Raw genomic sequence first — 26,066 nt, 5'->3', positions numbered from 1 at the left:
GGGGCCAGCTATACTAACTGCCATCATTAAAATCCCCCCCCCAAAAAAAACCAAAAAACAAAAAAAACAAAACAAGTCAACCCTTATCTATATAATAGGAAACACTTGCTGATTGCTTGGACCCTCAGAGAGACCACCAGCCATCCTGACATCAGGGCTCTGGAATCTGGGACATTAATGAGGAGGAGATGCGCATCTTAATGGCGTTTACCCATGAACAAAGTTAATTTTAACTCCTTAAGGACCAGGCTATTTTGTACGCTAATGATAGAGCCTCATTTTCCAATTCTGACCAGTGTCACGTTATCAGGTAATAACTCTGGAAGGCTTCAATGGATCCCAGTGACTCAGAGACTGCTTTTTTTGAGACATATTCTACTTAATGTCAGTGGTAAATTTTGGTTCATATGATCTGCGTTAATATTGAAAAATTTGTCGAAAAAAAATGAGAAAATTTCATTTTTCAAACTTTAAATTTTTATCCACTTAAACTAGATAGCTATACCACATGAAATAGTTAATAAATAACATTTCCCACATGTCTACTTTACATCAGCACCACATTTGAATATTTTTTTTTGTTAGGAAGTTAGAAGTTAAACATTTATCAGCAATTTTTCATTCCTCCAACAAAATTTACAAAACCATTTTCTTTAGGGACCACATCACATTTGAAGTGACTTTGAGAGGCCTATATGACAGAAAATATTCAAAAGTGACACCATTCTAAAAACTTCACCCCTTAAAGTGCTCAAAATCACCTGTAACAACTTTATTAACCCTTCAGGTGCTTCACAAGAATTAAAGCAATGTGGAAGGAAAAAATGAACATTTTACTTTTTCACCACAAAAAAATGTTGCTTTAGCCCCAAATTTTTCATTTTCAAAAAGGTAACAGGAGAAAATGGAGCATACAATTTGTTGTGTAATTTCTCCTGAGTATGTCGATACCACCATGTTGTGTTTACAAAACGCCTGCGGTGCCTAAACAGTTGAAACCCCCCCACAAGTGCCCTCATTTTGGAAACTACACTACTCAAGGAATTTATCTAATGGTGTGGTGAGCACTTTGAACCCACAGGTGCTTCACAGAATTTAATAGAGTTGCATAGTGGTGCACCATTTTAAGCTCCCATTGGTGCACCTGTGATAGTATTGTGAATCGCTGATGGGTTGCTTTGACAACAGGGGGTCTGCTCACGACCTCAATGCTTGTCATAGCAGCGCTCCTTTGAAACCCTGCATGTGGTAGAGACAGTGATTTTTACTATATACAGAAATACTGTGGCCCCCAAAAATGTCAGAATTTTGGGGGTTTTTTTCACACAATTTCTCCACATTTGGACTTTGTTCACTATTTTACACTCTGTGATAAACTTAATGGTATTCCTCAAAAGTACATCTCGTCCCACAAAAAAAACGAGCCCTTCTCTGTCTATGTGCACAAAAAGAAAAAAGTTATGGGTCTGGGAAGAAGGAAAGAAAAAAACGATAATGAAAATTTGCCCCGTTATGAAAATGTTACTGTATTTTCCAGCTAGAGTATATATCTCCTAAAAACTTTCAATGGTCTAGAGGGCGTATTAATACTTACTAGATGTTTCACGTTATTTTTGTGGCAATGAAAAACTGAAACATATACCATATTTTTTGGATTATAAGATGCACTTTTCCTCCCAAAAATTTGGGAGGAAAATGAGGGGTGCGTCTTAAAATCTGAATATAGCTGACTAGGAGGTGGAGAATTGGCGCGGGGGTGGCCGGCTGCCTCTCTGTGTAGCTGTCTGTCTGTGCGGGCAGGCGGCTGCCTCTCTGTATGGGTGGCCTGTTGGCTGCCTTTTTGTGCGGGAGATTGGCAGGCTGCCTCTCTATGCAGGTGGCTGGCTGCCCCTCTGTGCAGGTGGGTGGCCGGCTGGCTGTGCGGGCTGCAGTGGCTGTGTGGAGCATGGTGGTGCGGCAGGTGTCCCAGATGCTCTGGCTTCAGACGATGGCGCCCTGGAGTCGCGCGTGTGCAGATAGCGCTCTCGGCTCAGGATCTTGTCTTTGAGCTGAGAACTCAATCTGTGCACACGCCGCTCCGGGCACCATTTCTTTGAAGCCCACACCACCGACAGAGCGTCTGGATCACTCGCTGCACCAGCCTGCTCCAGACAGCCAGCACAGCTTACGCTGCCAACACAGACCCACTGCTGCCAGCACAGCCCCCACCAGCACCGCCCCTACCTTCTGTGAGTCTACTCCACCACCGCTACCACCCCCCACTTCGGTAAAACAACACTGGAGTATAAGAAGGACCCCTTTTTTTTCTTTTTACCTTTTTTTATCTTTAAATTTGGGGTGCGTCTTATAATCCAGTGTGTTTTATAAAACGAAAAATACGGTACTTTTTTCTAATCTTCTATTCTATATATTATATTTAATTTTCTATTTTACATTTTGCAGTTTTATTTCAATGATTGTGGCATTTACAGGTATGTAAGCCGAACCATGGATCACAATAAACTGCAGAAGACTCATTAACTTCAACGGGAGAGTGTACAAGATATTTCCTGTGATCTGTGCAGAGGTTGTGAGAGAAGGGAAAAAAGAGTGAGCTCCGATTATCACTAGTGATGGGCTAGTACTAAGATGCTCGAATGCTTTACTCAATTACAGCTGGTTAGATGCTAGGACGAGCTCAACGTAACAAGTATTACGGGAAGTCAGTGATTGGCCTGTTCAGCTCTCTGCCCACATACAAAACAGCCATAAACAGAGGATCTCTGATTTTTTTTGTTGGCTACACTACATTTGAGAATGTTGTTTTATCCCACGGTAGAGCCATTCAGAAACTGTGACTGGCTCTCCCATTGTGCAGTGAAGCAAATCTGTGCATTTTGGTTGTTGTTTCACAGACAAAATATTCGAGCACCCGCAATATTCGGCCGAGCATGATAATGATCAGTGCTGAGCACGTTCGCCCGTCACTAATTATCACCTATTGTAAATGGTGTATTTATTAAAATAAGGGCCCAACTCTCATTGGAATTCTTCCTGTGATGATAACGAGAAGGGTTTTGACAACTGATCTCCATAGAACAGGAATATTTCGTTTATTAGCCTTAGGGTAAGGACACACGGCAAGTAAAACAGAGTGAATCGAATGCGATAAAAAATTGCATTACACTTGGATCTATGCGGTCGCTCCCATGTACGATTTTTTTCTTAGCCCTAATCAGACCGAGAAAACAATCGCAGCATGCTGCGGGTGGACTCTGATTTGTTTTCTCTCACATCCATACAAGTCTAAGGGTGCAAGAGAAACATCGCACTGCAATCGCATTAAAGCGGAGTACAGTACGATATACGCATCAGCTGATAATGGAGAAGATAGGAATATTAGTCCCTTCCTCTCCTCCGCAGCTGTGATCTAATCGCATGATCGGATCACAGTATAATGACACTCGGCTTACACTCGCAGCACAGTCGGAGCCAGGGGTCAATAGCATAATGCATCCGATGCTCTCGCATCAGATGCTAAATGCCCGTGTATCCTTAGTCTTAAAGCCCATTTACACGCAACAACATTGCTAACGAGATGTCGTTGGGGTCACGGAATTCGTGACGCACATCCGGCCTCGTTAGCGATGTCGTTGCGTGTAACACCTACGAGCAAGTGTTAACGATCAAAAATACTCACCTAATCGTTGATCGTTGACACGTCGTTCATTTTCATAATATCGTTGCTCGTTGTGGACGCAGGTTGTTCGTCGTTCCTAAGGCAGCACACTTCGCTACGTGCGACACGCCAGGAACGACAAACAACACCGTACCTGCATCCTCAGGCAACGAGGTGGGCGTGTCTTTCCTTCGGCTGCTCTCCGCCCCTCCGCTTCTATTGGCCGCCTGCCATGTGACGTCGCCGTGACGCCGCACGAACCGCCCCCTGAGAAAAGAGGCAGTTCGTCGGCCACAGCGACGTCGCTAGGCAGGTAAGTATGTGTGACGGTGACTAACGATATTGTGCGCCATTGGCAGCGATTTGCCCGTGATGCACAAATGACGGGGGTGGGTGCGATCGGCAGCGACATCGCTAGCGATGTCGCTATGTGTAAAGCAGCCTTTACTGTCAGAATTCAGAATTTGTCTTATAGGCACATGATTGGAGCAGTGAGTAAAAATAGAGTAAAGCATAGACAAAGAAAGGGGTGGCTTAGCTATTGAAATTAACAGACAGCCTGTCATCTTCATGAACTGTTTCTGTCATATATTTTCCAGAACCTTGCCAGTTTCCACAAAATTTCACTGGGGCTTGAGAAATTTACAGACAATCAGGACTTTCTCTCTGGTTTCCAGGAGTGTCCAGGATGTCCTAGGACAGTTGCCAAGTGTAAGCCACAAAAATAGTCCAAATGTTGGAATACAAAATCAAAAACACAAGCTTTTGATCTGTTAGCCCCTTCTTCCTTTGTTTATTCGAGACACATTTGCCCCATCAGAGCCTAGTCTATTGAGTTTTGGCTCATTGCTCCAAATCACTCGTTTCTAATCTTCTTCTGTCCACTTTTCGTACTTTTTTGCAAATTTGATCCAATGCTTCTTATTATGATATTGAAGTTGATGCTTCTTCACCTTTTCTCGGGCCACCATTCCAAACTTGTGTAACGTGCAACACACGTTGCTTGCATGAACGAATGTGATCTCACTATTATGAAGTATATGAGCCACTTCCACTGCTGTGTTTGTCACACCAGTACTAGTGGACCTTGTGATGAGCCGACTTCATGACACGGATATTTTGCCTGGACATACATCACCTCTTGGCTTTTGAATGGATGGACGTGTCACGGGCAGGGGGTGCGCTGCTCGACCGCGCGCTTGCGGCTCGGGTCCGGCTGCTGCTCAGTGGCTCGAGCGGCGCTCCTCGCCCGTGATTGAAAGGGGTGGCCTGTTGGGGTTTGGGATGTCGGTTTGTGACGCCACCCACGGTGTGTGGTGAGGTTGGGGTACCACCGTTGCTCTGTACGGGGATCCCGGGAGCTATGACAGGGAGCAGCTGGGATGTTTCTCTCCCCTCCGTGGGTAGGGGGATTTTTAGTAGTCCCGGGGCCCGGAGTTGTTGACTGTAAGGTGGATTGCGGGGCTTGGCCGGGTGCAGGGTCGCGGGGCAGCGCAGTGCCAGACGGCACAGTGGTACTTACTCAGCCAGTAATGTACACGGAGTCTCTGGTAAAACAAACGGCTGGGGCGGTCACTCCCGGTAGGTTGGCGGTAACTGTCTCTCCCTGCACCGGTGTTGTGTTCTCGGCCCCAATGGCTTCCCACTGGTAATCCGCTCCCAAGCGGTATATTTGCCGGAGGAGCCCCTTTTGCCCGCAGGCGCTGGCCCTGGGAACTCTAGCTGTGGCGGTAGCTGTATTTCCCTTCACGGTTGAGCGGTTGCCTTTAGTCGGGTCTTTACTGCTTGGAAACCACGGAGGTTCCCGTCGCTGACGGATTTGACCGGTTTAACGGCGACTCCAAGCCTGGTCGGGGTCCGCAGTCCCTGCCGAATTGTGCTGGCCTCTCTTCGCTCCCCGGTCCGGTACCGGCGGGCCACCGCCCGTCCCCGGTCCTTACGGTTGTGCGTCAATCGGCCTCACCTGCAGACGGTCACCACCGTCTGCCAACCTTGCTGTTTCTCTGTGCCCGGGCCACGTACCCGGACACGGCCAGTCAGCTCCTCCACTACTACTTCCACCCTTCACTTTCCCTCACGGAACTTCAACTCTCTCACTTTTCCCGCCTCCAGGGCTGTGAACTCCTCAGTGGGAGGAGCCAACCACCTGGCTCCACCCCACCTGGTGTGGACATCAGCCCCTGGAGGGAGGCAACAAGGATTTTGTGTGTGCGGCTGATGTGCCTAACCGGGGTATGGGGTGTGTTGTTGCAGTTTGTGACGTCCTGGCTTGTCCAGAGCGCCACAGTCGGACTTCATTTTGTATTTATCTAACTGTCATGGCATTCTCAAGATGCAGTTTCTCTTTTCTTGGGAAATTTTCTTCATAGCTGCTCCACAATTTGAACCAGTGACTTTCGCTTGGGAATCCACCTAATAACATACTGAGCTGTTAGAAAATGTTAGAACAGGTTGTAATTTGTAGCATACAAGAAGATAAAGATTTTTCCACCACCAGGAGCAAAACATTAACAATGCCATGACATGAATGAAAATAATCTGCATAACTAATCAGATGTTAAATAGTTGCAAGTTGAATTTATGTATGAGATGGCCAAGATGATTGTGTATAAAATGAAGGTAATCTCACGTTCAATGTTGTGTTGAATGGTGAGTTATAGAGCCTGAAATTAAAAAGTTGAAAACATTGTCACCCTGTCCCTTTTGCTTGTCGGTGTAAGTGCACAATGACATGTGTTTTCCCATTTTTACCAAAACATATTCAAGATACAGTTATATAATCAATATAGGCTGAAAGAGAAGACTCTCAGCTTTAATATGATTGTATTCACATCCTAATTGGAGTAAAGGTTTAGGTATTACAGCTCTTTAATATGTAGCTGCCTCTTTTTCAAAGGATCAAAGGTAATTAGATAATTGTCTCAAAAGTGGTTTAATGGGCTGCATAAACTATTCTATCATTAATCCATCATCTATTAAGCAGGTAAAACATCTGGAACTGATTCCAGGTGTGGCATTTGGAAGCTATCGCTGTGAACCCACACATGTGGTCAAAGTGGCTCTCAATGGAAGAGAAACAGACCTTCATTAGGATGAAAAAAAAGAAGAAATCCATCAAAGAGAGACCAGAAATGTTAGAACTGGCCAGATCAACAGTTTTATAGAAAAAAAGAACCCACTGGTGAGCTTGGAAACTCAAAAAAGCCTGGATGTCCATGGAAGAAAACAGTGGTGGATAATTGCAGAATTCTTTCCATGGTGAAGAAAAAGGTGTGCACAACATTCACCCATGTGAACACTCTCCAGGTTGTAGGTCAGCAAGTAGTGTTTCAGTATATAAGGGTGGCTTTACACGCTGCGACATCGCTAGCCGATGCTAGCGATGGCGAGCGTGATAGCACCCGCCCCTATCATTATGGCGATATGTGGCAATTGCTGCTGTAGCGAACATTATCGCTACGGCAGCGTCACACGTACTTACCTGCTCGGCGACGTCGCTGTGACCGGCGAACCGCCTCCTTTCTAAGGGGGCGGTTCGCTCGGCGTCACAGTGACGTCACGAAGCGACCACCCAATCAAAGCGGAGGGGCGGAGATGAGCGGGACAAACATCCCGCCCACCTTTTTCCTTCCTCATTGCTGGCGTGTGGCAGGTAAGGAGAGGTTCCTCGTTCCTGCGGCATCACACGTAGCGATGTGTGCTGCCGCAGGGACGAGGATCAACTTCGCCCCAGCGACAGCAGCGATAATTGGGAGCGGACCCCCATGTCAACGAGGAGCGACTTTGGACGTTTTTGCAATGGTCCAAAATCGCTCCTAGGAGTCACACACAACGAGATCGCTACAGCAGCCGGATGTGCGTCACAAAATCCGTGACACCAACGAGATCGCTGTAGCGATCTCGTAGCGTGTAAAGCCCGCTTTAGTCTACCACAAAGAGACTTCACGAGAGCAAATATAAAGGGTTGACCACAAAGTGCAAATCATTAATCACCCTTCAAAATAGAAAGGCCAGATTCGATTTTGCCAAAAAACGCAACTAAAGCAGATAGCCAAATTCTGGAAAAGCATTCTGTTGACAAATAAAACTAAAATTAACCTGTACCAGAATCATGGCAAGGAGAAGGTATAAAGAAGGCTTGGAAAGGCTAATGATCCTAAGCACATCACATCCTCTGTAAAACATGGTGAAGGCAGTGTGATGGCCGGGTATGCATGGCTTCCAATGCCACTGGGTCACCAGTGTTTATTGATGATGTGACTGAAAGAAGCAGCTTGATGAAAGTTGAAGTGTACAGGGCTACATATTCTGCTCAGATTCAACCAAATGCAGCAAGGTTAATTGGAGGGCGGACAACGGACAATGAGCCAAAACATGCTGCAAAAGCAACTCAGGAGTTTTTTAACCCCTTAACCCCCAGGTGATTTTCCGTTTTTCGTTTTTTTTTTTTTGCTCCCCTTGTTCCAAGAGCCATAACTTTTTTATTTTTCTGTCAATCTTGACATACTGTATGAGGGCTTGTGTTCTGTGGATGAGTTGCGCTTTTAAATGAAACCATAAGTTTTACCATATAGTGTACTGTAAAACGGCAAAAAATTTCCAAGTGCGGAAATATTTTAAAAAATGCGCGATTGCACAATTGTTTTTGGAGTATTTTATTCGCCGAGTTCACTACATGGTAAAATTGATGAGTCAGCGTTATGGCTCAGGTTGGAACGAATTCGTAGACACCAAAAATGTAAAGGTTTACATTTATCTAAAGGGTTAAAAAAATTCAAAAGTTTGTCCAAAAAAAGTTGCATTTTATGCACCATTTTCCGTGCCCCATAGTATTCTCATTTTTTGGAATATGGGGCTCAGTGATTAATTATTTTTTGTGTCTCGAGCTGACGTTTTTAATGGTACCATTTTTGCACAGATGCTACATTTTGATTGCCTGTCATTTTGTGCAAAATCTGCAATGACCAAAAAACGTAATTCTGGCACTTGGAATATTTTTGCAGATCAGGTTAGTTGATTTTATATTTTGATAGATTTGGCATTTCTGAATGCAGCGATACCAAATGTGGGTATATTTTTTTTTAATCCTTTAATTTTCAATTGGGTGAATGGTGGGGTGATTTGAGCTTTTAGGGGGGCTATAAGGATAAGCAGTCTGATTGCTGATTCATTTCTGTAGATCAGAGCTGTACTTTTGAAACAGCCAGCGCTCTGCCAGCTGTTACAGGAAGTGAGTCATGATAGCACAGGAGTCATTACATGACTCTGTGCTACCATGGCAACCATCGGCTCTATGTGATCACGTCACGTGGACTCCAATGGTGGTGGGTAAGTGCGCTTTACCCGCTCCAAGCATTTAAATTGCAGTCACATTTTGACAGTGCGATTTAAGGCATTAACAGGCGCAGGTGAATCACAGATCCACCTGCGAGGCACACATGTCAGCTGTTCAAATCAGCTAACATGTGCAGCTAAGGCCTAAGACACACGACGAGAAAAACGGTGTGAGTGAAGTGCGGACCAATATTACTCTATGTGTCAGCGCACATGAGCGATTATTTTCTCAGCCCTAATCGGACCGAGAATACAATCACTGCAATGCAAGCCTTGTTTCTCTTGCACCCATTCAAGTCAAAGGGGCGAGAGAAAAATCGCACTGCACTCACGGAACACCAGTGTGAGAATGGCAATAGCCGGCTACGAGGAGAGAGGGAGATAAATCCCTCCTGCCCCTCCCCAGTGCCGGTCCGCCCCCCGCAGCTGAGGCCCGCTCCCAAGAATAGACCTCAGTCGCAGGAACACTCGCATGACACTCGGCTCTGCTGTACTGCCAGCGTGGGCCGAGTGTCATGCGAGGGGATTGCAGTAATCCCCGCGTGGCCCCGGCTTAACATGTGCGGTTGCTCACCGCAGCAACCAGTGGTAATCACCCCTTCATGATTTAAGACATACCAGTACGTTCTCGGTTGAAGCAAAGAATTGGAATGTTCTGCATGCACCAGATCTCAACCCCATCGAGCATGCATCTCACATACTTAATAAAACTTAAGGCAGAAAGACCAACAAACAAGCAACAACTGAAGTCATCTGCAGTAAAGGTCTGGCCAAATCACAAAGATTCGGTCACTGCCCAAATATTTCTGGACCTAACTGTACTTGCTGAAAGCTTCCTCTATGCCGTATAATAAAATTGAGAATGTCATTATTAAACCACATTGAAAATATGATCCAATATAACATCCAATTACACAGCCAGACAGCCATTGAGCCTTTTAAAAGAAAACATTCAGCTTGGCTATCTTTATTTAGACATTAGACCTTTTATCTTTTAATCTTTTTTCAAGATGTGTGAAAGAGAGTTGAGAAATGTATCACAGTTGAATTTTGCAAACAGACAGATATGCTATTATTTTGCTGTGTCACTTGAAAGGTAATGAAAACGGTTCAGACTCTATTGTCCTACGTGCAACACAGAAAGAGAAAATTACAGTCATTTTTTAAGCAATTTTCATCACTGATCTTAGTTACTCTAGAAGTAGATACGTACACTAATGCTCACATAAATAATACTATAAATGTGGCACACATTTTAAATGTTAATAATTAGCAGGAAAAAAACGATTAAATGTTAGAAAAATGCCAAAACCAAGGTAAAATTCAGATATAAAATTAAATTTTAAAGGATAATTTAAATGATGTATAACCTATAAGCATAAAAAACAGGAAGTATAAAATAACAATATCATTTTCATTTGCAAATGACAGCTATGATTATTTTATGAGATTAGATTCATATTTGATGAAGGTGGCCTGTTATATTTTATTCTAACTCTACAGCTACAAAGCTCTCTCCTTATGTTATGTATGGCATAGTTTGGTTCAGTAATTGGTACATATAGAGCTAGGTCCAGAAATACGCTGACAAGCAAAAGGGTAACAATGTTTTGAACTTGTGACAGAAGGTTCTATCTCCATAACTCAGTCTAATGTTAGAAGCAGATTTTTACTACTGTCCAAATTAAAAGGAAAACTAATTAGGAGATAAGCTAAGATACTTTTTTTAAAAAAAATGTAAGAATTTCTACAAGCGATGGCAAAATCCAAGCATCAACTTATTCCGGCTGGTGAGTGCTCAGAAAAAAAAGATTTAGATGCCATGATTTAGGGTTCTCTAAATATGCTTGGGACCTGAGAATGTGGCTTTTCAAAACCTAACATAATTTGGCACTCACTTCTTTCTTTAATCCCGGGTTCTATTTCCTGTACTAAGATGGGCACAATACAATTTCTCCTTACTGCCACCCAAATCATGATCCCCAAACATTGGAAAACTCACAATACCCTCTACTAAGCAATGGGTAATTGAGCTAGATCGCTTAGAACATATAGAGTCTCAGCTGGCGCATGATCATGGTAGTTGGGACAAAAGCTCTAAGGTTTGGTTTTCCTCAACCTCCTTTAAGGAAGGCCCCCAGTTCACAACACATCATGGCTCCAGTAATTTCTTTTCCCTTGTCTCCTAAGTGGAAGTCTCTAGCTATACTGAATTATCCCCCTCACCCTTTTTTTTTCCTTTCTTTCTTTTTCACTCTATCTCTTTTTTTTATCCTTTCATTTTCTGTTTCCTCCTTTTCTTCTCTTAGGTCTTATTTTTCTTTACTGTTAAGTCAAGCATATGTCTACTTTAAAGGCTATACTGTTATACTGTTAGCATAACATTTTCATGTTTTGGAGAAGGTAAACTTGATTTAATAATACTTTTTGCTATGCAATTTCTTAAATCCATAGTGGACTATGTAAGATTTTCCTTATACTTTTTCTTTCTTCCAATGATTCTCTGTATTTTATGAGTCAAAACTTAATAAAACATTTTATGAAAAAAATGACATAATTTGGACAAATAATGTTCAAAATCATCTGTTATTATAGGATAGTACTGAATGTACTTTATTCAACATTAAAGGCATTGTCAAGGCTGTTCCCAGTGCCCACAGATGCTCGACATGATCAGTTTCAAGGAGGAACATACACAACTGTATGATGTCTTCAATGGGGTACTGAAGATCCACCCCTAATCACTGAAATAACTAGTAAAACCTCCTGAACTGTCAGGCTAAAAAGGATTTCCTTCTTCAGTAAGGCTACATGCGCACGCTGCATCTTTCTGTGTTCACAAACTGCAGCCAAAACTGCAGCCAAAACTGCAGTCAAAATGCAGCCAAAACTACACCTTGTCAGAGAGAGCCTGGAAATGTCACAAAAAACGCATGTAATTTTAGGTGCATTTTTGCTGCGTTTTCGGTGCGTTTTTGGTGCGTTTTTGCTGCGTTTTTGTGACAAATGTTGAGAAAAAAAAGTAAGGCTACATGCGCACGCTGCTTCTTTTTCGTGTTCACAAACTGCAGCCAAAACTGCAGCCAAAACTGCACCTTGTCAGAGAGAGCCTGGAAATGTCACAAAAAATGTAGGTGCTTTTTTGGTGCGTTTTTGCTGCTTTTTTGGTGCGTTTTTGGCTGCAGTTTTGTCAACAATTGTTTCATGTATTTTTCAGTTCAAACAAGCCCATAAAGCTTTTTGAATTGAAAAAAAAAAATTAGAAATAAATAAATAATTTAAAAAAACTGGCGTGCGGTCCCCCCCAATTTTAATGCCAGCCAGATAAAGCCATACGGCTGAAGGCTGGTATTCTCAGGATGGGGAGCTCCACGTTATGGGGAGCCCCCCAGCCTAACAATATCAGTCAGCAGCCGCCCAGAATGGCCGCATCCATTAGATGCGGCTGTTCTGGGACAGTACCCGGCTCTTCCCGATTTGCCCTGGTGCGTTGGCAAATCGGGGTAATAAGGAGTTATTGGCAGCCCATAGCTGCCAATAAGTCCTAGATTAATCATGTCAGGCGTCTATGAGACACCCTCCATGATTAGTCTGTAAATTACAGTAAATAAACACACACCCGAAAAATCCTTTATTAGAAATAAAAAACACAAACACATTCCCTCATTACCAATTTATTAACCCCGACAAAGCCCTCCATGTCCGGCGTAATCCAGGATGCTCCAGCGTCGCATCCAGCTCTGCTGCATGAAGGTGATCGGAGCTGCAGAAGACACCACCGCGCCGGTCACCTCCATGCAGCAAATGAAGACAGCCGCGCGATCAGCTGAGCTGTCACCGAGGTTACCCGCGGCCACCACTGAATCCAGCGGTGGCCGCGAGTAACCTCAGTGACAGCTCAGCTGATCGCGCTACTGCGTGGAGCTGACAGGAGCGTGGAGCTGACAGGAGCGTGGAGCTGACAGGACGGGACTTTCAGCGGTGGCGGTGGCAGCGAGAGGGGTCCATCATCTCCCCTGTGCGTGCATGCTGGGGACAGCGGTACTTCGGGGAACACGTGGAGGACGGGACTATCAGCGGCAGCGAGAGGGGGATTGACGTTGGCAGCTGAAAACATTCATTTTTCCCTCTCGCTGCCGCCGCCGCCGCTGATAGTCCCGTCCTCCACATCATCTCCCCTGTGCGTGCATGCTGGGGACAATGGTACTTCGGGGAACACGAGGAGGACGGGACTATCAGCGGCGGCAGCAGCGAGAGGGAAAAATCAATGTTTTCAGCTGCCAATGTTCATCCCCCTCTCGCTGCCGCCGCTGATAGTCCCGTCCTCCACATCATCTCCCCTGGGGACAGCGGTACTTCGGGGAACACGTGGAGGACGGGACGGGACCACTTGCCTGACCTCACTTCCTGACAAATCACCAGCGTTTTTGGTACCAAAAACGCAGGTAAAAGGCAGGTAAAATGCACCACTTTTGATAGCATGCATTTTTCCTGCGTTTTTGATGCCCTCATTGATTTCAATGGGTGACAAATGTTGACAAAAACGCAGGAAGAATGAACATGCTGCATTTTTTTTGTCACAAACTTTTGACAAAAAAACGCTGACAAATAAACTGCAATGTGCGCATGACAAATCTGACTTCTCATAGACTTTGCTGGGAAGTCAAATGTCAGAAAGTTCTGCTGACAAAACTGCAGCCAAAAAAGCAGCAAAAAAGCAGGAAAAAAAACAGCGTGCGCATGTAGCCTTAGAAGTAGTGCCAAATGGGTATATGTAACTACCGTATTTTTCGGATTATAAGGTGCACTTTTTTTCTCCCAAATGTTGGGGGAAAGTGGGGGGTGCGTCTTATAGTCTGAATGTAGGGCTGCGGGGAATGAGAGTGCTGCGGTGGCGCGGGTCATCGGCGGCACGAGCATGCTGTTGCAACGCTTACTGTGACCTGTGAGCCCTCTCACTTCATATGCATGCATCCTCCCGCTCATCTATAAAATGAAGGTAGTCTCACGCTCAAAGATGTAGTGCTCATCAGTGTATGTCTACTATAAGACACATTTTTTTCCCCCACTTGTTGGGGGAAAGTGGGGGGTGCGTCTTATAATCTGAATGTAGGGCATGGCTGCGGGGAATGAGGGTGCTGCAGTGGAGCGGGTCATCGGCGGCATGCGCAGGCTGTAGCAGCACCTGCCATGACCACGTGGGCCTGCTCATTTCATATGCATGCATCCTCCCGCTCATCATCTCTCAGCACTGAAGCCGGCGCTAACAGGTGGGCGGGATGATGGGCGGGGGATGATTGGCAGCCAGCACGCGTGATCACCCCTGGCAACTACAGCCTGGAGTGATCATGTGCGGCTATATTCACTGCCCCCCGCGCATCATCATCAGCGCGGGGGGCAGTGAATAAGTACGGTATACTCACTGGTCATTCCCTGCAGCATCACGATGTCCTCCTGTCTGCCGACCCGCTGATCTGTGTAGAGAGCGGTGAGCACAGTGAAGACGTCTTCGCTGTGCGCACGGCTCCACACACATCAGCGAGGAGGCAAACAGGAGGACATCGTGATGCTGCAGGGAATGGTGACCAGCTCCACACAGGTCAGCGGCGCTGTCTGACACAGACAGGAGGACGAGCGATGCTGCTGGAGTGAGGAAAGGTGAGTATAAACGTTTATTTTTTTCTATGGCACAGGATACAGAACATATACCAGAATGGGGGTATATAGCAGGATGGGATATATAGCAGGACGGGGGTATTTATCAGGATAAGGGTATTTATCAGGATGGGGTATATAGAAGGATGGGGGTATATAGCAGGATGGGAGTATATAGCAGGATGGGGTATATAGCAGAATGGGAGTATATAGCAGGTTGGGGGTAAATAACATGATGGCGGTATATAGCAGGATGGGGGCTATACCAGGATGAGGGTTATATATACAAGGATGGGGATCATATACAAGGCAGGAGGATCATTACCAGGATGGGGTACCTTAGTAGAGAATTTGGGGTCATTACCCCCATAACAGTGTCAGCAGCAGATCCTCGCCCCATAACAGTGTGTCATGACCACATTTTTTGCTTAAAATTGTATTTTCATATTTTCCTTCCCTAAAACCAGGGTGCGTCTTATAGTCCGGTGCGTCTTATAGTCAGAAAAATACGGTAAGTACTATCATACACGGATACAACAATACAAGAAAGTATACATAAATGTATACAAATAAGGCGATCATAAAAATGAGAAAAATATGATAGTAGGCTGTAAGCAAATAAATGCTGCATGTGAATACTGGTCACATTGCAATAAAATGGGATATGTCACAGAAATTGTGAATAACACCTTCTTAAATTAATGTTGGCCCAGCGATAAAGCATGTCTGGCCACAATGCAGTATTACATGGCGAGAATTCACATGAATTAATGGCAATATGATAAATAGAAGTCTCATGAGAACCAGAGCTGCTCCTTATGGGCGGTTCTCTAGTCACAGAAGGTTACCATCATGGAACAGTTAATTTAGTAATTTTTGCTCAGTAAGGCTAATTATATCAATACATTATTTATTGTAAGCATAACTACATGTCTGCCATGTTTATACCCAGAATTTTTGGGGGTACAAATCCGATGATGACTGTTGTGGTCACTTGTAAATCTCCATATTCTTCTGGAGCTCTTAGGTACTGAAAATCTCTATGACCAACCACTGAAATAGACCTATATCTCAGTGGCATACTTACCGATACTTCTCTGGAAATGTTACTCATTTCTACTCAGGTAAGGATGTACGGTAATGTATTCCTACCTGGTACCAGCCACAGCTCCATCATTTTTCCCGAGGGGTTCATCCAGCTCCACACCACACCACTCTCCTTTTGCAAAATCCGTCTCTCCTACATAGCGAACTACTCCTGTTTTTGTACCACCAACCTGCAGAGCAACACAGAGAGCATGTAATTCAAAAAAGTAATATCATAACTCACATCACCACTATAGCTTAGATCTATAGGACAATCTAAACAGTATCCATTAAACAATGTGAATTAATAACAATGATAAAAAAAATCAGTGGTGCATAGTGAAAGTTAAAGGGAACCTGTCATCAGGTTTCTGTATGCTAATCTGCTACCATTCCTTTGCGAGTTCACTTTACAGTTTTGTAAATGTGCTGTCCTTATCATACAGCTCCTTTTCTTCTAATTGATGTGGATGACATCCACATCATCCAAACTAACTATAAAGCTGGCCTGAAAGCCAGACCATGTGCATTTTACAGTGTCCTTTCAGGACTGGAATCAGCTTTGCTGCTGGCATATACCGGCTGTCAGATGAGCAGATAGTTGTGTATCACATCTATATTAGTCATAAGGAATGTGGTTATATTATCCATCCACAGGGATGTGCGGAGCATGGTCCAGGCCTGGCCATTGGATTTTTTGGCAATTATTTACGTATGGCACAGGAGTTTTATAAAGTCATTTTTTTTCTGGCATGCCAGGCTGTGGTAGTGATAATAGGACACATTTAAAAAGCTGTTTAGAAAGCTAGCAAACAGGTGACATCAGTTTGATATGGGAAAACCTGAAGACAGCTTCCCTTTAAGTTCTTCACTCATATGCAATGAATATTATTTTGGCACAAATGGAGATGTTATCATCTACAGTGCAACTCTATAGGTTTACTGCTTACCAGAACACTAAATATGAGAAAGACACTTAACAAAATATGTTTAGTACGAATATATTTTTGACATCAAAAGAAATGCATTTGAAAATCAGAGAATGTGTTCATCCGCACATAAACTGTTCTGCATAGTCACAACCTGATTAAGAAACCAGACATTGGCCCCAATTCATCAAAGTGTTTAAGCCAGAAATGTGGCGTAAAACACTTTCAGGAATATCAAACATTTTTGCATAATGTGAGGCTGTGTAAAAATATTGAGACATTTGCCATTTTAACACCAGTTTGCCAAAGTTGGAGAAAGACAGGGCGTGGCGATGCCAGCTCACCTAATTCATATCAAGCTGTACAGCACCTTACGGCAAATGTTCATCTAATTCATAACAAGCTGAAGAGTACCTTACGACAAATGTTCATCTAATTCATGACAGGCTGTAGAGTATCTTATGACACCCGCTCGTCTATTTCATATCAAGCTGATCAAGCTGTAGAGTACCTTACAACAAACGCTCATCTAATGTATAATGGGCTGAAGAGTACCTTACGACAAACGCTCATCTAACTAAAAATGAGTTGCACAAAACCTTATGACAAACGCTCATCTAATTCACAACAAGCTTTAGAGTACCTTACAACGCCTTTTCGTTTAATTCATAATGACCTGTAGAGTACCTTATGACAAACGCTCATCAAATTCAGAACGAGCTGTAGAATACTTTACGACAAACGCTCATCTAATTAAAAATGAGCTGTACAATACCTTATGACAAATGCTCATCTAATTCATAACATGCTGTAGAGTACCTTATGACACACAGCCATCTAATTTATAACAAGCTGTAGAGCACCCTACGACACATTGTCATCTAATTTATAATGAGCTTTAAAGTACCTTACCAAAAATACTCATCTAATTCATAACAAGTTGTAGAGTACCTTGTAGAGTACCTTACGACAAATGCTCATCTAATTCATAATGAGCTTTAGAGTACCTTATCATAAATACTCATCTAATTCATAACAAGTTGTAGAGTACCTTATGAAAAAAACTCATCTAATTCATAATAAGCTGTAGAATACCTTACAACGCCTGCTAGTCTAGTTCATAATGAGCTGTAGAGTAACTTATGATGTCTGCTCATTTAATTCACAACGAGCTGTAGAATACTTTACAACAAATGCTCATCTAATTAAAAATGAGCTGTACAGTACATATGACAAACACTCATCTGATTCACATTGAGTTGTAGAGTACCTTATGACACCTGCTCATCTAATTCATAACGAGCTGTAGAGTACCTATTGACACCTGCTCATCTGATTCATATTGAGCTGTAGAGTACCTTATGACGCCCGCTCATCCGATTGATATTGAGCTGTAGAGTACCATATGACACCTGCTCATCTGATTCATATTGAGCTGTATAGTACCTTATGACGCCCGCTCATCCGATTCATATTGAGCTGTACAGTACCTTTTGACCTCCGCTCATCTGATTCATATTGAGCTGTAGATTTAGAGTACCTTATGACACGTGATCATCTGCTTCATATTGAGCTGTAGAGTACCTTATGACACCCGCTCATCAGATTCATATTGAGCTGTAGAGTACCTTATGACACCCGCTCATCTGATTCATATTGAGCTGTAGAGTACCTTATGACACCCAATCATCTGATTCACATTGCCCTGTAGAGTACCTTATGACACCCGCTCATCTGATTCATATTGAGCTGTAGAGTACCTTATGACGCCAGCTCATCCGATTCATATTGAGCTGTACAGTACCTTATGACACCTGCTCATCTGATTCATATTGAGCTGCAGAGTTCCTTATGACACCTGCTCATCTGATTCATATTGAGCTGTAGAGTACCTTATGACACCAAATCATCAGATTCACATTGACCTGTAGAGTACCTTATGACACCCGCTCATCTGATCGCATGTGCGACGGGGACGGGTGCTATCGCGCTGGACATCGCTAGCCGATGCTAGCGATGTTGCAGCGTGTAAAGTACCCCTTGCAGAATAAAGAAAAAAAAACCTCCAGAAAATCACATTGTATGCTTTTTAAATAATGAATTTGCATTTTATTGCATGAAATAAGTAAGTGATCACCTACCAACCAGCAAGAATTCTGGCTCTCAGAGACCTGATATTTTTTCTTTAAGAAGCCCACCTACTCTACACTCAGATCTGCTTCCATCTGTTTAAGGATAAAAATGAAGTAAACCAATTCTGTAGTGGCCGCGCCCCCCGTAGTAATGATTTTAAAAACTCTTGTCCTCAAATGGAATTTATTACTCAAACATACGGAAATAAAAAACGGATACAACGCGTTTCGGCGGGAACAACCGCCTTCCTCAGGCATCTAAATAAAAATGCATCTCACTCTACTTTATAGATAAAAAAATAAATACAATTTACCTGGTATTCAAATAAGGGTGTGGATATAACCACAGCTGTATAATCAGTTTCTTAGTTCACTTCAACTCTAGTGGTTCATTAAAAACAAATCCACAAACAATGAACCACTAGAGTTGATTTGTTGTTTGTGGATTTGTTTTTAATGAACCACTAGAGTTGAAGTGAACTAAGAAACTGATTATACAGCTGTGGTTATATCCAGACCCTTATTTGAATACCAGGTAAATTGTATTTATTTTTTTATCTATAAAGTAGAGTGAGATGCATTTTTATTTAGATACCTGAGGAAGGCGGTTGTTCCCGCCGAGACGCGTTGTATCCGTTTTTTTATTTCCGTATGTTCGAGTAATAAATTCCATTTGAGGACAAGTTTTTAAAATCATTACTACGGGGAGCGCGGCCACTACAGAATTGGTTTACTTCATTTTTAACTTTTTCACCTGTGTTAATCCGAGGCAGGACCATACACAGGATCAATTCAAGGCAAGCAGCAGACCCGGATAAGGAGACTTTGGAAAAGTCATATATGCCTGAAGTTTTGTGGCAAAAGGTGAGTGCATAAAACTTCAGTAAAAAAAAGGGCACCAGAGAGCCGCTTTGATAATGCGCTGAGATTGGCGCCGCGTGTTTGTTTTTTATTATATACCCTGCAGGGAATCACCTTACTTCATCTGTTTAAGGATGTCATGTCCATCTCTTACCTTGCATCCTCTCTTCTGCTTGATGTACACTGACAATGTCCACGAATTCCCAATCACAGGTGTTAATTTTACAGCATCTGATCTTGCGAGTTTCTTCTGCATCACATAGATTTGGGTCACTTCTTTTCTGGGAGCCAGCTGTAAGTTTGTCTTGCTGAAATTAGGGGAATCTCACCAGCACACGTCCTTCACACAGAGTTGCTAAGATGCAGGCGACCAGTAATCCAGGTATCATTTCAACCGTTCCCTGAGGTTCGATCTACACCTCCACTTCTTCTAAGAACATCTGAGCCTGGAACGGCATAGTGAGCACCGTCTGACAATGTGGCAAAGTCAGAGTGGTATTAGTGGGCACCACTACTTTACCTAGAGGTTCGTATGTGACTGGCGACCTTTGGATTTGATGAGCCCTGATCAGCTGTTGGATATCTTCAGTCATTTCCACATCGGCTGTCCACCAGGAAATGTCCTATTTCCTTCAGGACATTCATTCCTACAGTCCCAATGAGTCTATTTCTGATGTGGCCTTTCACTAGCAAGATCCCTTTCTTTCCCAGATTGTTCCCACAGACATGCATCTTTATCCATACCACCCCCACTTCTGTGATGGGCAACTGATTGGCAGCCATCAATTAGATACTTGGGCCTCTGGATCCGGCAATGTTGGGGAAGTGCTGATGGAAATATATTTCTGGCATTGTGGTCACCTGGGACCCAGTGTCCTTTAAACAACGAATCTGTTGTCAGTTCAATTTAGCCCACGCAGTGAGACTCAAAGACGTAATGTCTTTGGAGCCTTCAAACCTACTTACTGAGAGACTAAGCCCCCAGGTATGATCCCTAACCACGGGTTGCTTCAGTTTAACAGATGCTTTTGTTGTTGACTGCCTCACGTGGAGCAACTCTTTGACATGTGTCCCACTCCACAATCTGAGTATTCAAGTCTGCACTCGTCTGGTGGATGACTAGGTCTGTATCGTTGTTCCCCGGGAGGGAGTTACCAGCTCTCTGGTCATTCTTTGTACCAGGATTTGGTTCTGGGGTAGCTGCAGGATTTTTCAAATGTTCTCTCTGATCTCTCGCATTTCCTGTTGTAACTCATGGGCACAGTAACTGCTGCAGTCAGAGCTTCTTGTTCTCGAACCCTGGCTTTGGCTCTGATCTCAAGGAAGCTCATGTTGGGGTTACAGCAAAGCCATTCTTCCAGGGCTTGTCTCAGATACATGTTTCTTAGGCCCGCAACCAGCTGGTCTCTTAACACTTCATCATAGTCCCCTATCTTTTCCTTCCATGCTCTTGTTGATGTGAGCAATTACTTCAAGCAGAGTATTCATGTACTAGATGACTGTTTCTCCCTCTTTCTCAACCCAGCGGAATAGGCAAATGTCCAGGTTTCCTAGAGGAGTCATATCACCATGCATGTCTTCTAAAATCACTTTATATACCTTATCACGGTCTCATGGTTGTCGTAGCATGACCGTTTGTCAGGCCTCTCTGTCTAGTGTCTGCATGGCTATCTCCGCCTGTAAGTTGGGTGTCATATATAACATGTTTTTCAGTCGTTGGACCCAGTCCCGCATAATTAAATTGTCAACAATAAATTTTGGTATGTGACTAAGCATATCTCTGAGGGGGAGGCTGCCCTTTGTGGTTGCATTCACAGACTAATCAGACATTTCTTCGCTTAAAGGGAACCTGTCTCTAGATTTGGGCTTTATAAGCTTCGGCCACCACCAGTGGACTCTTATATACAGCATTCTAACATGCTGTATATAAGAACCCAGGCTGCTGTGTAGAACATAAATACACTTTATAATACTCACCTAGGGGGTCGCTCCGGTGCAGACTGGTCAAATGGGTGGTGCAGTTCTCCGGGACTGGTGTCTCCTCTTTTGGCCATGTTTGTTCTCCTTCTTCTGAAGCCGGCGTGCATGACGCGTCCTACGTCATACACACTCGCCGACACTGAGGTCCTGCGCAGGCGCATTTTGATCTACCCTGATCAGGGCAGATCAAAGTATTGAAGTACGCCCGCGCAGGACCTCAATACCGGCCTGTGTGCATGATGTAGGAAGCGTCATGCACACCGGCTTCAGAAGAAGGGGGCCGAAGATGGCCGAAAGAGGAGGTGCCGGGCCCGGAGAACAGTGCCACCCATTTGACCAGTCTGCATCGGAGTGACTCCCTAGGTGAGTATTATAAAGTGTTTTTTATGTCCTACACAGTGGCCTGGGCTCTTATATACAGCATGTTAGAATGCTGTATATAAGAGCCCACTGGTGGTGGCCGCAGCTTACAGGCCCCAAATCTATGCCAGGTGTAAATGATCGGTTGCAACAATGCAGGCAATGAGGCAGCAGTGGTGACTGAACCAACAACGGTTTATTAACTATATACAAATTAAGGATTAGCACTTTTAATGTGAGATATTGGTATAGCATAAGTAATAGTAGTAAATCAGATTATTTCGTAGTGGATAAATCAGCAGCAAAAGTATACGAAATGCAATCTCAGTATTTTTTTACACAATATTATTACACAGTATTATTCTTACCACTAACTAGCTGTCACTGTTATCATACTCTAGATACCTCTAGCAGGGAAACAACAGTGTCACTCTATTCGTTGCTGTTGTGTACTTATCTAAACAATACTATACAGTATTAAGGCCCTAGCAGGGTCAGAGATGCTACTCACTAGGACGCAAGTCTAAATTGGGGGATCGCTGCACAACGGCAGAACATGATTAAGGGGTGCTTTACACGCTGTGACATCGTTAGCATTTGCTGGCGATGTCGAGCGCGATAGCACCCGCCCCCATCGTACGGCCGATTTGTGGTGATTGCTGCCGTAGCGAACATAATCGCTATAGCAGCGTCACACGCACATACCTGCTCTGCAACGTCGCTGTGACCGGTGAACCGCCTCCTTTCTAAGGGGGCGGTTCGTGCGGCGTCGCAGCGACGTCACTAAGTGGGCGCCCAAGCAAAGCGGAGGGGCAGAGATGAGCGGGACGAACATCCCGCCCACCTCCTTCCTTCCTCATTGCTGGCTGGACGCAAGAACGACGAACAACATTGTTACTGCAGCAGCAACGATAATTGGGAATAGGGGGTGATGTCACCGATGAGCGATTTTGAACGTTTTTGCGACAATTGAAAATCGCTCATAGGGGTCACACACAACGACATCGCTATAGCTGCCGGATGTGCGGCACAAGTTCTGTACCCCAACGAGATCGCTTTAGCGATATCGTAGTGTGTAAAGCCACCCTACAGCGGGCTTTGCACACTACGACATCGCAGGTGCGATGTCGGTGGGGTCAAATCGAAAGTGACGCACATCCAGCGTCGCAGTTGATATCGTAGTGTGCAAATCCTTTTTGATACGATTAATGAGAGCAAAAGCGTCGTTATCGTATCATCGGTGTAGGGTCCGACATTTCCATAATGCCGGTGCAGTGACAGGTACGATGTTGTTTCTCGTTCCTGCGGCTGCACACATCGCTGTGTATAAAGCCGCAGGAGCGAGGAACATCTCCTACCTGCGTCCCGGCTGCAATGTGGAAGGAAGGAGGTGGGCGGGATGTTTACATCCTGCTCATCTCCGCCCCTCCGCTGCTATTGGCCGCCTGCCGTGTGACGTCGCTGTGACGCCGCACGACCCGCCCCCTTAGGAAGGAGGCGGATCGCCGGCCAGAGCGACGTCTAAGGGCAGGTGAGTGCATGTGAAGCTGGCGTAGCGATAATGTTCGCTACGCCAGCAATCACAAGATATCGCTGCTGCGACGGGGGCGGGGACTATCGCGCTCGACATCGCAGCATCGGCTTACGATGTCGCAGCGTGCAAAGTACCCCTAAGACCTAGCGTCGAAACGTGTAGTTCTCACTGAGATCTATATCATAAGCTGTTATGCTGGATTTTAAGAATTTTCTAATAAAGTGGAGTATTTTTATTGGACAGCGCTGGAAATTTTTCTTTCTAACTTTCTACTTGGTGGCCAGACCATTCCCTGCGCAGGACATTTATATCTAACAGCAAATAGCTGATCGGTGAGTTGGACTTCTTTCCTTTTTATCGCTGCACAAAGTCCACTAGCTGGCCTCCTTCAAGCTCTGACAAATGGCCTAAGGAGATGGTCCTCTGCTACAGCCAGATTATCTCTCGGGCCTAGTTCAGATTAGGTCACGGTCTCCTACTGGCTCAGGTCACGGTCTTCCTCTCAGCTCTGGTCACGGATCTTCCTCTCTGCTCAGGTCACCGATCTTTATCTCAGGTCAGTCCACCAATCTTCCTAGTGCAAGTTCTGCTGCCAATTCATCCTCCTCTTGGCCTGGCCAGGTCTTTTCAAATTTAGTAACAACTATCACCTGGCTTGGTGTCTCTTCTTATTCCTTCCCTCTAAAAAACTAGTGATTCACTTTGTACTTCTACGGGCTTTTCTGTGGGTACTATCTTCAATTTTGATGTGCACAGGCACCGGCAAGTCATGCATATTTTAGCTGTGAGAGCAAGCTGGCTGGCAGGTTTTATTAAACTAGGACTTATGAAACCATATTGTTTGTCTGAAAGCAGGGAAGAAGGAAGTCAGAAATTCACCTTTACTGTGTGCCAGAGATCACTGAGACTGGAAGTTACAGTGACTCTCAGGTACCTGCACACATCAAAATGCAAGACAGTGCCCACAGAAGGGATGAACAGTGTAGGGTAGAGTCGGTAGGCAGAATACGAAGGTGCGGGATTTTGATTTGCGACAGTGCATCTGACATCAAAGGGACACTGAAGAGAAGGGGGAATAGAAATCTGGAATAATACAGCCCGATGCAGTCTTGTTTTCCGGGCAGCGTATACTCCATAGCCTGGAAGATCGAAGCTATAAAAGATGATTTTTACTGAACAAACTATCATCCAGGAGGCATACAGGTATGACTAATTTCAGCTATATAAAACATGTATGCTCATATTAATAACGCAAAAAGCTTAAAATGGTGTCAGATCCCCTTTAAAAGGAGTCTGTCAGCATGATTTTGCTGTGTAATCTGAAAGCAACATGCTGTAGGGGTTAATACAGAGATTTCAGCGATGCATCTCTGTTGACACTGTGTGCTGTTTGTAACTCGGAGTTTTGTTCAAACCTCGCTGAGTGTCATGGCGGCTTTGTTCACACTTAAGATTCTGACACTCCACACTATGGTTTCTCTGGTGTTTCTGAGTTACACAGGAAGCCTTGGCGTCCACCAGCTGTGTGCTCTTTAATGGTCAGGCTAGCAAGCGTTAACCTCTGTTAGCCTACTGGTTACCTCTGGGATCCTGGCAACCAAAATCTTGAAAACCTATCAAATTTATTTCCCGCATTTTTAAGATAGTGACCCCTGTCTTCCCACACCGACTATAGTTTGGTGTTGTGCTGGTCTGTGTGCTGTTGTTTTCCAGTCCTGCTGGTGATCATAATGCGTGGTGCTTGTGGTGGCAGTTGTTATGGAATTCTCCTGTTGTCTTGCAGTTTCCTCCCTGCTCTTATTTTCTTTCTTACCTTTTATTGTCTTATACCTTTGTGTGAATGTGCTGTGAGATAGAGTTTTGGTTTATCCTCTTTGTCTATCTGTGTTGGTTTTATAACACTCCTGTCCTGGCGCTTCCCTGGGGTGGGGGGTATGGAGTATTAAATCAGGGCTGGTCAGGAGCAGGGTCAGAAAGGCAGCTCAGATATCCTCACCTTCAGGGGTAACTCTGCGATAAGGGTTAGCTAGGGTCCCCGTAGACTGATGGCCAGTCTAGGAGCCCCTGCTCTCCCCGATCATCGTAACTATGTTGTTTATCTGCAATGTTTGTCTGAGCTTCAGGAGATTTTCATTGCTGGACTCAGTTAGAAGTCAGCTAGTCTAACTGCTGGGATTAGCAGATTACTGTCTATAGAAATGTACATAGAGAGCCTGGTGAGGGAGGAGATAGCTTTCTCAGCTCTTCTGCATTGCTAAATCTAAAAGCTCTGATTGTGTCAGAACCGCTACACCTAGTAAACTAAGTGATACCTTGTTAGATTGAGGGTCTCTACCTACATCATGCTGCTCCAAGATCAGGCAGCAAAAACCTGCTGACAGATTCCATTTAAACGTAATAGACAGAATTATAGCTTGAAATACCAGCTTTAAGCCTGTTTTCTGTTATATTCCATACACATATGACAAAAAAAGCATTGCATGCTCTTCTGGACTCCATATGTAACAGCAATGCTGCATGGAAAAACTATTTCTGTA

General features: G+C 44.2%; 1 protein-coding gene across 4 annotated transcripts in view; it reads right to left on the bottom strand.

Annotated features, from left to right (window-relative positions):
- Nucleotides 1–26,066, bottom strand: part of CLIP2 (CAP-Gly domain containing linker protein 2) — a 183,299-nt gene that overhangs the window by 48,403 nt on the left and 108,830 nt on the right. For all 4 annotated transcript variants that reach the window (XM_075336353.1, XM_075336354.1, XM_075336351.1 and 1 more), the window contains exon 4: nucleotides 15,800–15,924. In XM_075336353.1, the coding sequence (XP_075192468.1) occupies nucleotides 15,800–15,924 (125 nt within the window). The remainder of the gene's footprint in view (nucleotides 1–15,799; nucleotides 15,925–26,066) is intronic.

Source organism: Anomaloglossus baeobatrachus, chromosome 2 (genome assembly GCF_048569485.1).
Source record: "Anomaloglossus baeobatrachus isolate aAnoBae1 chromosome 2, aAnoBae1.hap1, whole genome shotgun sequence".
In the NCBI taxonomy this organism is placed as follows: domain Eukaryota; kingdom Metazoa; phylum Chordata; class Amphibia; order Anura; family Aromobatidae; genus Anomaloglossus; species Anomaloglossus baeobatrachus.
The sequence above is the reverse complement of the archived record's forward strand: the minus strand, read 5'-3'. Positions and strand labels throughout refer to the sequence as shown.